The 15,185-nt window shown below is 41.3% G+C and overlaps 1 protein-coding gene across 4 annotated transcripts in view; it reads left to right on the top strand.

The window, feature by feature from the left end:
- suclg2 (succinate-CoA ligase GDP-forming subunit beta) overlaps nt 1–15,185 on the top strand; it is a 96,855-nt gene that overhangs the window by 51,910 nt on the left and 29,760 nt on the right. The window contains exons 9-11 of one of the 4 annotated variants that reach the window (XR_010093937.1): nt 565–707; nt 3,075–5,715; nt 9,752–9,842. Coding sequence is in view for 1 of the 4 variants with exons in the window: in XM_063474596.1 (XP_063330666.1) it covers nt 565–707 (143 nt within the window). In the remaining 3 variants the exon portion in view is untranslated. Of the gene's footprint in view, nt 1–564; nt 708–3,074; nt 5,716–8,073; nt 8,135–9,751; nt 9,843–15,185 lie in introns of those variants that run through there. The other 3 variants (XR_010093939.1, XR_010093938.1, XM_063474596.1) reach the window with 3 other exon arrangements.

The following is a 15,185-nucleotide window of genomic DNA, read 5'->3' as shown; positions in this document are numbered from 1 at the left end:
TTGCCAGGACACAAGTTCAGCTTGGCTAAACCAAATTATGTAGGACATTTTTGTGCACTTGGCTCCTGCACAACTCAGCAGGGCAGAGGCACTGGCAGTTGGCTAAATGATGACATAGTCCACAGTCCAAAAGCATAGCACAACCTCTTCTAATCAACACTCTCTTCTCTGAAGTCTGGAGCTGAGTTGTAATCAAATTTTCTCTGTGTTGCTTGACTTGAATGTTTCTGATTAGAAGATTTCCAGCAGATTCACTTTTTAAGTGTGGCATTTTCTTCCAGCTATTTGCTCGTATTTAGTGGATGACTTAGCACTGAATTCCTTTGCGGGTTATTATAGTTCATGCCATCTTTCCTTCAGTGTCAGTAATGTTCCTTTAATTAACTCGTGTCGGCATGTATCGCACTTTGTTCTCAGGCACGTCTGTTTCAATATCCGAATATTAGCCTTTACTTAATCTTCAAATTTAGCCTTGTTATGCTTTAGTCTAATTTATCGTTAACACAAACGTGTGAAAGTGCATAAAAACGAGTGCCTAATTATTACATTACATTGTCGTAACAGTGAATGGAGCTGGTTTGGCCATGGCCACGTGTGACATCATTGACCTTCATGGAGGAAAGCCAGCAAACTTCTTGGACCTGGGTGGTGGAGTCAAAGAGAAACAGGTGTACGAGGCTTTTAAGCTGCTCACTGCTGACCCAAAGGTAGGAACAAACTGTTAACAAAGAGGTCGCTTGCCTGCTTCTTGAACAGCTTGACTGTAACAGTTGAGTACATAGGCTAAATTGGTTACTGATTTTTAAAGCACAGCTTGAAAGAAAAAGCAATTTTACCACCTGTTGAATTGTGTTTGATATTGCAGTCATGTATTTTGTCACAGTACATTCATAAAGCTCTATCTGTCTGGTTAGAGCTTTGTCAGTGCAACTCATTAGTCTGGGGACCTTGGCATATGCCCATGTTTAACTTAGGAAAACAGACTCTGGGAGGCTGTGTGATTATATGCCATCATTTCAGTTACTGTGGCATGATAAATTGGCGCTCTGTATTCTGCAGTAACTGCGCTTGTAAAGAAAGGCTAAGACGTGCAACCGCGTGCGCTGTGAACACGCAATAACGGGCTCATATGCAGCTCAGATTTAATGCACATATAAAACTTTAAATGAAAAGCATGCGACAGATATTCTCGCGGCTGTGAATGAGTGGCAGCTCGGGGTGTTTTACAAGTGATTCTGCTCCATGTTCGGAAAGCTAATAATTCCAAGCTAAACAACGTAAGCCTTGTAACGATACCGCAGTGCTGATTGTGTGTTGACAGTTATCACATCGCTAAATCCCTCACTGCTGTCACTCCTGTATCCCAGGAATGATCACGGGTTCGCTCTCTGGAGCGTCTCTACTTGGTTGTGTTGAATACAGAGTAGAATTAGATTGAAATTCAGTCCTCAGCTCACTTTTTTTTAAAAAAATCTTTCTTTAAAAAAAAAAAAAAGCACATGCTGACTTGACTTGGCAGTAAATATTTTTGAAGAATTAGTTTCGCATCTAGTTTAAAAAGCTATCTTGCCAGCTGGAATTTCCTCAAATGGCTTTCCAGGACAGGTTACTAAACAATACAGCTACAGTACGCTGTATGGCATGTGATACATAGTCTAGTCTTAAAATAGATATTCTGTATATATTACACAAACCAGAAAGCTTTATTTAATCTAAAGCTCATTCGAAACACTGAAGTAGGATTTTTCATGGTAGCAGTGTTGCACACCTTTTGTTGATGAATGTTAAAAACTTGCTAACCTTAACACTCCAGCAGGTGATACATTGCCTGACTCGAAAAATCCACTGTGTGATCGATTTTGGTCTCACAAAATCAGCCCGGCAGACTGTGGAGGAAAATAAAAATGAATATGGTGGTTAAAAAAGAAATGCAATCAACAGGGGAGATTTGCTGCTCTCTTCCCCTGAGGGAGCCACATTTTTATTATTATTATACCCTTTTAAAACAAGTTGGATATCTTCAAAGGCGAGATCAGGTTTTACAGTCTGTATCCACTGGCCCCCTCACCATCAAACGCTCCTCCTGTTCCTCTTTCTCTTTTTTTTGCTTTGGGTTGATTCCCCAAATCCAGATGGGGGAGTAGACCTGCTGCCTGTCCCTCCTGCTGCTGTGTATGGAAACAGAGACGGGAAGCTCCTCCCTAACAGGGAAAAAAATAGAGGAGGATTGACATTAAACTGGGTTGGAAGCACCATTAGCATTTCAACCAGGGGAGCTGAGAAACCTGCTCTGATCTGTGGAGGGAATGTTAATCATTTCACAATAAGAGCATGCTGCTCATTTGCATTTGGTTTCTTCTTTTTTCCTCCCCACAAATTACTACTCCCAAATCTTTAAAAGATATATGAGCAGTAAGTAACAGTAAAATCACACCCTGGGTAAACGTGGATGGGATGAGGTGCCGAGGCAAAATTGATCGACTCGGAGCGTCAGTAAATTCTGTTTTTCCTTATTTGCCTTAAACATCAAGGCTTCAGTGCTTATTTCCTTCAAATGTGCAGCCCTTTGTTTAGTATTTATTCAAAGTTTAGAGTCTCAGACAGCCTGGTCTACTTGCATTTCACATCATTATTTTTCTACTGATTTAAAAAAACAAAACTTTCGCTGCTTTCGCATAATAGTGTTGATAGAGTGCCTTATAAGAATGCTTACTTCCACTGGCACTGAATAAAATGAGTTTGGTAGCTGCTGTGAGGAAGGCCAGAAATGTTCTGTTGCATATGTGAAAATGTGCTTTTTATTAGGAACCACTGCAACTTTTGAGTGCCAAGATTAAAATGGTTTATGTCCTGCGAAGAAAAAATGATAGAAGTCCATTCAGCAGGAAATATTCCACTGTAATGACATCTTATGCTTCCTCAAAAAAAAGAAAAGAAGGGGAAAAACAGGTATTTTTGGGGTCCGTCTCTTCTTTCTGGCTTTTTCCTCAGTTGCTTTTTCCGCTTTTGTCTCCCTCCCTCCCCTCTGTCTTTCTCGCGCTCTCTCCCTCTCAATCTCCGCTTTGATGTCTCAGGCTCATTGTGCTGAGAGGAGTGGATGCGACGCGAGTGTACCGCTGGCACTGAATAGCAGAGATGGAGCATGAGATGACAAAGGCTTCCTTTTCTTGTTTGCTCACTTCCCCAGTATCTACCCTTAAAGCATTCATTACCTTCAAATTATTATGTTGTGAATGAAAGGGGAAGAGAAAACAGATAAAATGGAGGGATACCGCATGAGAAGTGGGAACAAGACGGGAAAGAAAGTCGGAATGAAATGAATGCGAGAAAAATAAGCGAATCATAGAGCTGTATGTCACCCCCCCACCCCACCCTACCCAAGTGTGTGCGCGTGCGTGTTCGCGTTAACTATGTGGGATGTTATGTAGCTCAGCTGGGTCTACTAGACCAATAAGGTTTGTTTGAATTTAGGCCCCCGGCTTTTTTAACAGGAACATATTTATCTCCCATGCTAAAATAAATAGCTCCACTTTCTTCACATCCACGCGTGGAACAGTTTGATGACAGAATGCCTGAATTTATTGAGGTTTTCCTCACATCACCTGTAGGCACAGGAGCAGGCAGCAAATACCAACAGCCAAATAACCTCGTTATTGCCTTGCGCCTGTGCCGTAAAGAAGGTGGCAGATGGATGTTTTGTCCAACTCGACATCCATTTTGTTCTCGGGGCTTAAGGCTGTTTTCTATAATTTTTATAGGCTAGAGTAAATGATGACATTTTTCTAAAACACACTCTTGTTGTGGCTAGATGCCCGTATCAGGGCCGCCATTATATCAACCTACTAATTGTCAAGGCGGCTTGTTTTGTGATTTATTGTGTCGCTGTTACGTAATTAATATTCTATTCAAGTAGGCCGAGCGTTTTCGTAATACTTTAACCTTTCATTCCCATATTCATGCGTCTCACTGCGAATGCATAAAGGAGTCCTTTTCAAAGGTTTATTACAATGCGAAACATCTAAAGCCCTGATCTTATCTGCGACTACGGCAAACTCGATGTTTTCAAATGAATGAGAAAATAAGCACGTACGTGCAGCCTGTCGGTAAATGAACATGTCGTGCTGACTCATGAGTGTGTGTGGGAAGCTTGGTTAACATTACATTGAGTTTGTGCATCTCATGTGTTCACAGATCAGCCTTTTGTTCCAAATTTACTGTAATGCAAACCAAAGTCGGCAGTAGAGAGGCAGCGCGGTGATCCTGGGGATGAATACTGAGGTTCTTTCTGTTTCTTGACCGACAGTTCCCCATTTCCATTTTACAATTTATGAAAACTACAGAATCCAAAGCAGTCTGACTTTAAAAATGAACTGGCTTTCGGTGTAGATAACGTCTTCCCCTTCCAGAATAAGGTTGTGTTGCGGTGTTGCTCGAAGGAGAGTTGAATTTCCAAAGTGAGCGAGCTGTCAGTGTTCTGCCGCCCACTCAGTTGTTTCTGCGTGTGTTCAAAGAGATGGCGATGAAGAAAGAACAAAAGTATAATGTGTTGAAAGTTGTAAATAATATAAAAACTGGGAAATATTTCATTAAAGCGAGGAAATTACACATTTATGTATCAGATATGATAATAATGAAAACAGCTATTCTTACATTGTGACCTTAAACATACAGGCTGTGTTTGTTTCTGCATCTTATGACAGATATTCTATCTTTTTTCTTCTTTGTACATTGTTACCTTTAGGCTTGTTGCATACTGCAGTAGTTTGTCACGTCTCTGCGTTGTTTAAGGTGAAGCAGGCACGCTATGAGGTGAAAGAGGCACAGACGGGCACATTAGCATTAGTAAGCCGGGGGACCTGCCTCTGAGGCAAAAACAAGAGTCGTGTACATATTCATTTTTTGGAGTTGCATAATCACGCTGTCGATCGTGAAACATCTTTTAGCTCGCACTGGTTTGTGTGTTTGTGTGCGCGCGTGTGAGTGTGTGTGTGCGTGTGTGAGTGTGAAGGCAGTTTGAAATGCTGAGACTCACCTGTGTGTATGTAATTTCGAGTTTCTCCCTCAGAGAGCTCTCCCTCCATTCTCACTTGCTCTCTCCCTCCCTCTCGCTCTCTTTGTGTGAGATTATTATGCGTGTCGCTCCAGCCCCCCCATTGCCCTCAAAGAAAACTACACACAATTTTACCTCTTTCCAGCTCAGTGACTCTGCTTTAACTCACCTGTGGTTCCCCTTTAACCACTTTCCTCGTTGTTGCAGTGACACTCCCGAGCCCTGCCGGCTCTAAGCCCCATCTCACCCTCTACAGGGAACACACCACTATTACTACCTCTCCAGCACTGTCTTATGTTATCTGTGAAACAGTCTTTACTGGTGTTATACACCACTACTTATGTGCTGATGTATACCCAGGCATTTCCTGTCTGCTCCTGCTAGTCTGTCATTTCACTAGTTCTTCTTGTGTTTTCTGCTTCTCTTTCTCCACCTTTTATCTCTCCTTCTTTGTGCTTCTTCTTTCTTCCCAGCAGACTTTCATCTCACTAAATCCTGTTAAAGTCAATGTGAAGAGCTTCCTTCAGTTTCATGCCTGCTAGTTAAATCCTGCAGGTGCCCAGGCACTGTTTCTCATCCCTGTATGGAGATGTCTGTACCCGTGTCCAGTGTGCTCCACATGTATGCAGACAGAGAAAAGGGAAGAGGGCTCAGGTCCAAGCCAGGTGAGCCAGAGAAATGTGTCGTGAAAAGCCCATCATCCTTTCCTCACTGAAAAGAAGGAAAAGAGCTCTGTGTTACAGGGCTGTTTCCTAAGGGTGTTACAACACACGTTTGCAATGAAAACCACACAGCTCTTCCTGTCACTGTTAAAAAAATGCAAATAGGTGCAAATAAATGCTTGTGTCGTGGCACAGCCACATCATACAGACGCACACACACGTAGTCCTCATGGGAGCCAAACAACTTTTAATCACAACAGTCACCTGCGATATTAGAGTCCCATGCTGCGTTATTTTAGTAGGAAAGAAATCACCTTTCCGCCTGGAGCCGAAGGCCTTTGGGAGATTCTGGTCCCCTGTGTTATAAACACAAGCAATGCGAGCTGGTGAGAAAAGGAGAGAAAGACGTAAACAAGCTACCTCAGTAATGGGGTTCATTCCCAGTGTGCAGAGTATTACACAAGTACTAAATAGGGGGCCAGACATAAAGGAACGCATGCTTAGTCCAGTCAACGCACTGGGGCAGCTATATTGAGGCCAAGCTGCAGGAAGAGTGAGCACTGCTCGAGACAGGCAGACAGTTTGTGCGCTCCGAGGGAGCGGTGGCTCTCTGTTTTCCAGTTACTGGTTGCGTAGGTCATTGGGTTGGCTTGCCATCATTTGAGAAAGCCTCCATCTCATATTATGTTTTCCTGCAGATTTGCTTATAGTGCATTTAAGTCCCGTAGTGATGGATATAGGGTTAGGTTCTGTGTGCGTCTTTGAGGACCTTTTCGTCTCCAGCTCATTTAAAATCAGTGCAGCAATGTAAGCTTCTATTATAGGCTAACCTTAGAGTACACTGACCCTGGCGATAGTCCATGAAATGTATTCACCTTTTTTTTTCTTTTTGAACATATAGTTTTTGAATGCGTGTGCGTATAAATTTCAATGCTTTCCATTCTGAGCTCCCAAGATTGAGGGCAAAAGTTCAAAAGCCCTTTGTGCAGCTTTATAAAATACACATGTACAGGCTGAGGCAGCATGGGTGAACATACTTGATGAGACCTTACCTCATGGCAGTATTTTAAGTTCAGCTTCCGAATGAACTTTTGGTGTTTCACAATTTTTAACATGACTTCTCCTAACAAGAGAAGTCAGGAAGAAGCAGATGTTCTTCTATTATTTCTGGTTTTTATCACATTTTTTCCCAATAGTTTTAATGAGTGCACCCATGAAACCAAGTGAATACATGTCACACACCGCAGCTGGTGTGTTGAAGTGTTGATTGGTAGAGACGCGAGATGGCATATGGATTCATGTTTGTTTCAGTTTATAGAGATATATACATTTTGTGTGTGTGTGTGAATCAATACCAGTGTTGGCAGAGCTCTGTTTCTGTTTTCAGCTCGTGCATGTGTAGCTTTGGCTGTTAGCTTTACATTTGTAAACTCTATCTGTGCTGCAGTTGTAACATGAGAGAACTGCAGATGGTGTCTTATTTATTTCTCTTTGCAGTGTGTTGGATGAAAGCAGTAGATTTAACTTCCACCTTCACTTAGGCATAACTACAATTAAACTGAATGCTTATAACCAGCCTAACTATATTTTCTTAATTTTCTCTATTAGGGTTTTGAAGCAGTTCAGGCTCGGAACATATGAGGAATTTTGAGAGCCCAGTAAAGATCCCGTAACACTGAAATTAACAGTAAAATGTTAATACGCCCCGAAACACGTTAATATTAGCCATTTAACTATTATTACTAGCCATATTAGCCACATGCTAAGTTATTATTTAGGTAGCAGTTGTTGGCAGTGGCTAACTATTAAATTATAACATTAGTGAGGAAGCTAGGAAACAAACAGCATCAGTTCTGCCTATCTTTAACTCTAATAGAGGCAGTTAACAGGATAACGCAAGTATTTATGTGTATAAAGTTTAATGTTTTTCCTAAATTCCCAGAACGAAGTTGAGAAAAGTCTACTAGCAACTACAATATGTGCTTTACTTTTATATGTGTTGCATGAAAGAACAAGAGTATGATGATGAAATGCGAACTGCATCCAGAAACAGAAACTACTGCACAGCTAGCATGCTAACACAAAGCTAGCCAAAAACTCAGACTGACGTTAAAGGGCCCAGCAGCCTGACCCTGAATATCAACCCTAAATTTCCACCTGTACATGTTTCTACAGTAGGATCACTGTGCATTTAAAGTTTCTTTCAGCTAGTTCTAATCTTTACTTGGTGTTTTTAGTTTTGCTTACTTACGTAAAAACTAAAAGAAAGCTCGTATGTGTGTCCTCATTAGCATTGGGATTTATGTTGGTGTGTGGGACTGTAGCCAAAAATTTATGTTAACTTGTACTTTTTTATTACAGAGTGCGTCTCAGGTCATTTTTCAGAGTAACATGGAAACAGTGTAACAAATTACTTTCTCTGGTGAGTAATTAAGTAATATCCTGTGTCACTTTTATGAAAGCTAATGAGTCAAGTGTGATAAATTACTTTTTTGAGTAACCTGACACTCTTGATCAGTACAAAAAATATGGTGCCCAGTCACCAGAAGCATAGAAAATTTTGCCTTTTTTTAGGGTTGTTTTTTTTTTTTTTTTGCACAAACACTTCATATGTGGATATCTTAGAGTTCAGTTACTCTGTCACTGTCATTGACATTATTGTTTGTATTGTTATAATCTTTATTTTTAAAAAGTGCCTTTTCCCTTTGCTTTTTTCACCTCATGGTATCAGAAAGAGTATCAACTATCAATAATTTTCTGGTCAGTATCAAGTTTAAAAATGTAGTATCATGACAACTCTGTACTAGTTTCTCATCTTAACCAGAATCACAGAAGTTCTCAGAAAACGAGTATGTTGTAGTAGATCGTATAAATACACCATGTCAGAAGTACTTGACCTATTTGGACTTGAGCCTGAGTTACAAATGCATATCCTCTGTCGGCACGTTGATGCAGGTTAAACAAACACCGCCTGTCTGTCTGTGTGGTTTGACCCTCCTCTCCACCTGGGTTTGATGTGGGTCAAATGCTGCCCAGCTTTGGTCACTTTCTGTTGCTGTCTGAAGTGGAAAGAGTCTTAACTTTTAAGTGTCATTTACCAATTGGCTGAAGGAGGACTGAGAGCACGGATGAGGGCAGAGAGAGAAAAAGTGATAAAAAGCTGGAAAGAGAGAGAGAAATTTTGCACACCTTGGTGTTGAAGAGAGAGGGAGGGGTGAAACGAACTTTTTCCTGCATGTAATTCTGTGTCATTTTTAGCCTTAACTGTGAAATGTAAAGCACCTCGCTCCTAGCAAGGATAATTTACAGCTGCTCCGTGAGTGGCTTTAATGCAGGTTGAACGAGAGTGAAATAGATCTGTGACATGCACAAGCGTGCTCTCTTGAAAGCAGTATTGAATGGGTGAATGTTGAGACAGGTCAGAGAGATGTGAACTGAGAATCAAAAAGTCAAATGTACAGGCATGATGAATAAGCACAAAAATATATGCTTCCCCCCCCAGGAAAAAGGACGTTTAAGCCATAAGTGAAGAACAAACAGTGCTTTTAGACTAACTATTGTATACTCTCTCTCTTATTTCTGTGCTTAATTTGTGGGCTTGAACTGTCCAGACATGTACAATGGAACTGATGAGTTGTCAGATTGATTTGCCCTTCAGGGAGCTGTCGTCTTCTCCACTTGATCTGGGTTGGAACGGCACAGCGTGCTTTTAAAGACTCATGTCATTTTCCACAGCACCATCAGCAGACAACACTATTAACCTAACCATCATGTATCCAAGAAGACCGTGGATAGCTAATGTATTCACCTCATCCCAGCACCTTGACTTGGCACCAATTTGTCCCCTATTGAGACACACACACTCGTGCACACATGCACACAGAGACGAAGAGACAAAGAGGGAGACAGGTCCCATGGGTATGTCTGATTGAGCTTTCTCCTGTCTGCCATTCCTCATCCGAGGGAAATCAATAGAGGATCTGGGATTGGAGCTTGAGCTAATTGAGCTCTGCTCTCTCTGTTCTCTTATTGCTGCCAGGAGCATTTTGTCATCACAGCACCTGGTTCACACCACGGGGCCAGGGGGAGCCAGTCAGCGATCAGATAGGGCCTTTGGATGCCACAGGGAGGTGAGCTGCATGTGATTGAGCAACCTTGTGAAGTCAAGCACTCAGAGGAAGGGCATACCAAAGACGCTCTTCATTTATTTTCATTTGCTTCTTTGAAAGCGGCTTTACGTCTGCTCCTTTTCACCTGATGATAAAGGAAGTGGAAATACATTTTTAGTTTTGTAAAGTTTAATCATTTCGACAGTGATTATCACGTTGGGCAGATCCTTGTTAGAACTCTGTATCGTATTGGTCATTGCATCTATCTGCATGTATTTTACATCTCACTATTGGCTACAAAAAACTCAGAGAATAATTAAAAGGCTTCAAACTTAAACCTTTTGTCATGCCAGTTTAAACCCTGATGCTTTTTAGCCCTGAATATCACAGCATGAAAGCAGCAGTTTTGTTGTGTTTACACACCACACAGGGTTTCAACATAGTCGCCCACGATAATGCCTCATATTAAATGTGGCATGCTGTTGCTAGCCAGTGTTCTCCTCTTCTGAGTGTTGAGTAAATGAAGATTTCTTCCATCCAAACCATCTGCTGTCATCACTCCACCCTTTGCCACCAGTTCCAGTTCCCATCCTTCCATCTGTCCATGTTCCAAGACTTGAGAGAGTATGACCATCACAGACTTTTCCCTGTGCAGCTCTGAGAGACATTGCTGCAGAAATGTGACTCCCTCATTTCATGCTCCTCTGGCGCGTATGTGTGCACACGGGCGCGGGAGGGGGTGGATTATATGTGGCCACTCGAACACTCAGTCGATGAGATCAATCGTGCTCGGTGAGCCATGTATTGACCCCACAAACACTGTACCCTCTCCTGCTCTCATGCTATCAAGGTGGAGGTTGGTGGTGCGCAGGTTAATTTCAGTGAAAGCTGCCGAAAGTTTGACGAGTAAACATGGCAGCTAGCTAGCTCTTTTTGGCTAGAGGTGACCAAAGTGCACCTCATTAACTGCAGTATGAGTCACTGTAAGATGCATCACTCATCACTCAAGGAGATGCATGTACTTTAAAAAGGGCTAATATTTTAATAGCAGCATGTATTTGCAGATGCTTTGTTGAACAAACTCTGAAATTTCATTCAGTTTACATTTTTCAGCTCCTGCAGGCTGCTGTGTTATAGGATTCTGCAGCTGAACAAAATATTATCACACAATATTTTTGTTCAGTCGCATGAATGAGAGCTGAGATTCTGCACTTTAAGCACTTATTCATCATGAAATTGAAACTTGAGTATGTTTTGGTACACTGCGAAAAATTGTGCCAGCTTCCAGAAATATGTGAACTTAACTGTCTTTTCTGGTCACGCTGCTTCTTTCTGTGCTGGATTTTCACTGCGGCTGGGGCTGAGGCAGCACCTCCATACACAGCAGACTAAAAATACTGAAACTGCATGAAATATCAACGCTTAGTTTAAGAATATGTTAGGTTATTTCTTTTGCTGTTGTGATATTTATCTGAACATATTTAATCTGCACCACTTTCTGTGTATGCATGTGGTGTGTTTGCCTGTAGATTTCATTCTTGGGGATTGCGTTTATTCTAACAAGGCCCTAGGCTCTGAACAACTCACATTAACCTTCTGATTTTAGTCAGACTTGGCTCTAAATACCTCCCCTCCCACTGCCCTCTCTCTGCTGTTGATGCCTCGTGAGCTTTGACAGGGTCACGGGTTAAAACATCATCTCCTTTCCTCTAGCTCCTTTGTGCCATGCACCTCTATAATGTCCTCAGAATGAGCAACATTAAAGGACAACTGTTTTAGCTTCTTTGTCCACACTGTAAGTAAATAAAAGTGGGATTGTGCTAATGCTTGCTGTTTCACAAAGAAAGCCACCCAAATTCTGAAAATCCCAAAGCATTTGCTCTTAAAATGCGGCGTCTTCCCACAGATGCTGTCGCTTAATAAACCGTTCCTGAATACACTATCTGTTTAGATGTCCTGTCTCTTCTCAGTGCCCCTCCTCCCCGCTCGTCATGTTTCAGGTAGTTGCTGCTTTGTATGGCGAGACATGCCGGCAGCAGTACAGCGAGAGATTATTGTCACAGTAATTGGCTTTTCCAGGCCTGATTTGATACGAGCCTCTTGTCTGATCCGCACACTTCTTTATTATCAAGCGTAATGGAAAGACGATGAGGCTCCCATAAAACGCTTGGCTCGTCATATCTCCAGAGAAATCGCCTCTCGTGTTTTGTCTCCATGCTTCGGGTCAGGATAGATGGCGTTATATCTGTGTGAAGACTGAAAACCCATAGAGGCGCACACACTAGCATTAGGCTTACTGGATCTGCACACATGAGAAGAAAAATGGTCTTTTTCTATACTTCCTGTATTAATTTTAAGGTAAAGTTACAGTAAAGGATATTGACATGGATAATAGTTTTTGATACCAATACCTAAACAGTTCTGCTATAGGTCTGATTCTTTATCACACGTTTGCTGAGTTTGACTCATATGGGACTTCAATGTTATTGTTTTGCTTTGTGCAGCTGTCAAATAACACAAAGTTTCTAGCAATATTATTTTCAAGGATAATTTAAGCTCTGTTCTGGATTTCCATCCCTGTTCAGAAGCGCTGGTTGGTGCATAAGAGCGAGAGCATCAGGCCTAAACAAAAGGGCACATCACCCTCACCGATCTCTCCTTTTGCTTTTAGTTTACAACTGAAATTAAACAAGTGCATGTGAATTAGATCAATAACTGGGTAAGCGCCAAATGATGATGATAATGACTGTCAGGCCAATACTGATGCTATTAGTATTTGCTCAGCAGGTGATGCTGTTTTTTTGTTTTGCTTTTGACTTTATTACTCCCCTTTCTATAACTAAAATACTTCATTATTATTGTTGTTGTTGTTTAAAAACAGACTGGCACTCTGCTATCTGGATTTCACAGTGCTGTATGTGAAGTCACTCACAAGGAGGGCGTACAGTTTCATTTCGCTCCATTCTTGTGGCCGGCCCGCCTATCAAAACTCCGATCAGATAAACTCTGACAGATTTCATTTTCTTCAGAGGACAACATTACACTTCTATATGTTTACACAGCAAATTGTTGTTTGCGGTTTTATTAATGTTTAAAATCTCATATATTAAATCCTTAATCGCTATTTTGCTAGTACGCACTGCGGCACATTTCCCTTATCCAGATTTTATTGTCCCTGCGTTCCCCATAAGTGACAGCTGGTTGGAAGAATTTGCTATCAGATTGCATGATCCAGTTCAATTCCTGGTACTCTGTCCAAGCTGACATGACTGTCTGCTGCTGTGGCAGTCTGCCTTGTTCACCAAGCAGCAGAGGCAGTGTTGAACACGGCTCTCCTCCATTATTATCTCAGTCACTATCTGCTACTGCCAGAGGAAGATACAGATGGACAAGAGATTTTCGCAGGGAAAATGGAAAAGTACTGTGAAGGCACGGGAAAAAAATGTTTTTATTTCTTTGAGATTGTTTGAAATAAAAATAAATTATTTCAGTTTCATTTCTGTAGTTTGTGTTTGGGGCTCAACTTTACCATTACCACCTGGTGAAGTCTACTGGCGGCTAGGGTTTCATTTCTTATACGATGTCACATTCACACATTTTTAAGTGCTGATTCTACATTTTTATAGAATTTCCTCCATGACTTTGCTGATTCACTCACTGGGTTTTAAAGTCCCTCAAGCTAAGCATGTTTGCCATTGCTGTCATAGTGGATGCAAGGAGCAAAGGTTGCAACGGACTGAGACCAAGGGCACTGCATGCTCATACAGCAGGGAGTAGGCCTGCACTCAGAGCTCACTTTGTAATTTAAATCTAGTGGCAGGAGTTTACAATATATCATATATATTGTTTATATTGATATACCAGCATAGTTGGATGATGAATTACAAAAAGAGTTTCTTTATTTACACATCCAAGATATTGATGAGGAGAACCAACTGCTTGCTTACTGCGTAATAATGATCTAAAGCATACCACAAAAGCAATCAGATCAGGTGCTCATTAATAGAATAGAATAGAATAGAATAGAATAATCCTTTAATTGTCCCACAAGGGGAAAATTGGTTGTAACAGCAGCAAGAAAAACACATACACAAACAAACAGGACACAGAACAGAAACATACAGTTTTTTACATTTACATCATGAACAGTAGTTACCAAAAACAGAGTACTGTACAGTAATTAAAATAAAATAAAATGACTGCAAATGATTTGTTGTTACAAACATACCTCATATTTAAAACGGTTAGTCTGTCCAAATACTTTTGAGCCTCTGAAAATGGCACACTACACCACACTGATTGTATTCATAAACTGTTAATGCAGTGCGTTAGTTAAACCCCTTGAATCAGTCTATATTTCAGTCACATCTTTACTGTTTGAAATCCACTGTACTGGTGTGCAGAGAGAAAGCTACAAAAATTGCGTCATTGTCCAAATACTACTCATGGACCTTGTACTGTGTATTTTTGGTTAGCATTAAACGAGAGGGTACAAAGCACTAACATACCTGGTTTTAAATGAATTGAATCAAATGCCATTGAAAAATATAATTATCTGAATCCCAAAGGGATGCCCTCGCTATTGATCCACTGATTATTTTTTTTTCATTAGGCTTTTGTTGTGTGCTTGTTTCCTTACCTACAACAGATTGTCATTTTAACAGCCGTATGACACTCATTCTTTGTTTATTTATTGTAGCAAGCATAGTGAGGAGTACTGGGAGAAAATGAGTAAAAGCGAGTCGGCGTGAAAAGAGCAACCAAATGGAAAGTGAGAAAGCGCAAAGGATGAGAAGAAAAGGAGGGAATGTGTATGTAGTGTGTAGAGGGCGGTAAAATGGGTGGAGGAGTGGGGCTGGGAGAGGAGTTCTAGCAGTGATTACATTGTCCATCAGGCCACAGGACGGCCTGCATCAGCCCGCAGGATTGATGTTTGACAGAATAATTAGAAAACTGTCTCAGCCTGTAATCACTGGAGCTCATCTTCCCGAAGAAGACTTCCATTCACTTTGTGCCACACATACACGCACACACATACAGGCTAGTGGGAACCATCTGTGGTTGACTGGTATATGGGACAGTGGGTTGATAGAGTGGTAAGATGGGAGTGTTCCTGTTTATTCTTAAGAAAGTGAAAGACTTTATCTGCAGCAGTGGGGACAGGAGGCGAGCGTGGCGCCTCACTCACTGGTTGGCTGACGGCAGGAGTGGGGAATGCGCTGGTGATTTTAAAGGTGCCGGTGGTAGGATTTATGGAGTGGCAAAAAATGAATTAAATGGAGTTTTACTACAGTGGGTGGCAGAACGAATGAGATGTGGGACCAAAAAAAAAACCTCACTTTGACTCTTTCATTACTAGTGTGT

The sequence above is a fragment of the Pelmatolapia mariae genome, linkage group LG5, assembly GCF_036321145.2.
Source record: "Pelmatolapia mariae isolate MD_Pm_ZW linkage group LG5, Pm_UMD_F_2, whole genome shotgun sequence".
Classification (NCBI taxonomy): domain Eukaryota; kingdom Metazoa; phylum Chordata; class Actinopteri; order Cichliformes; family Cichlidae; genus Pelmatolapia; species Pelmatolapia mariae.
The sequence above is the reverse complement of the archived record's forward strand: the minus strand, read 5'-3'. Positions and strand labels throughout refer to the sequence as shown.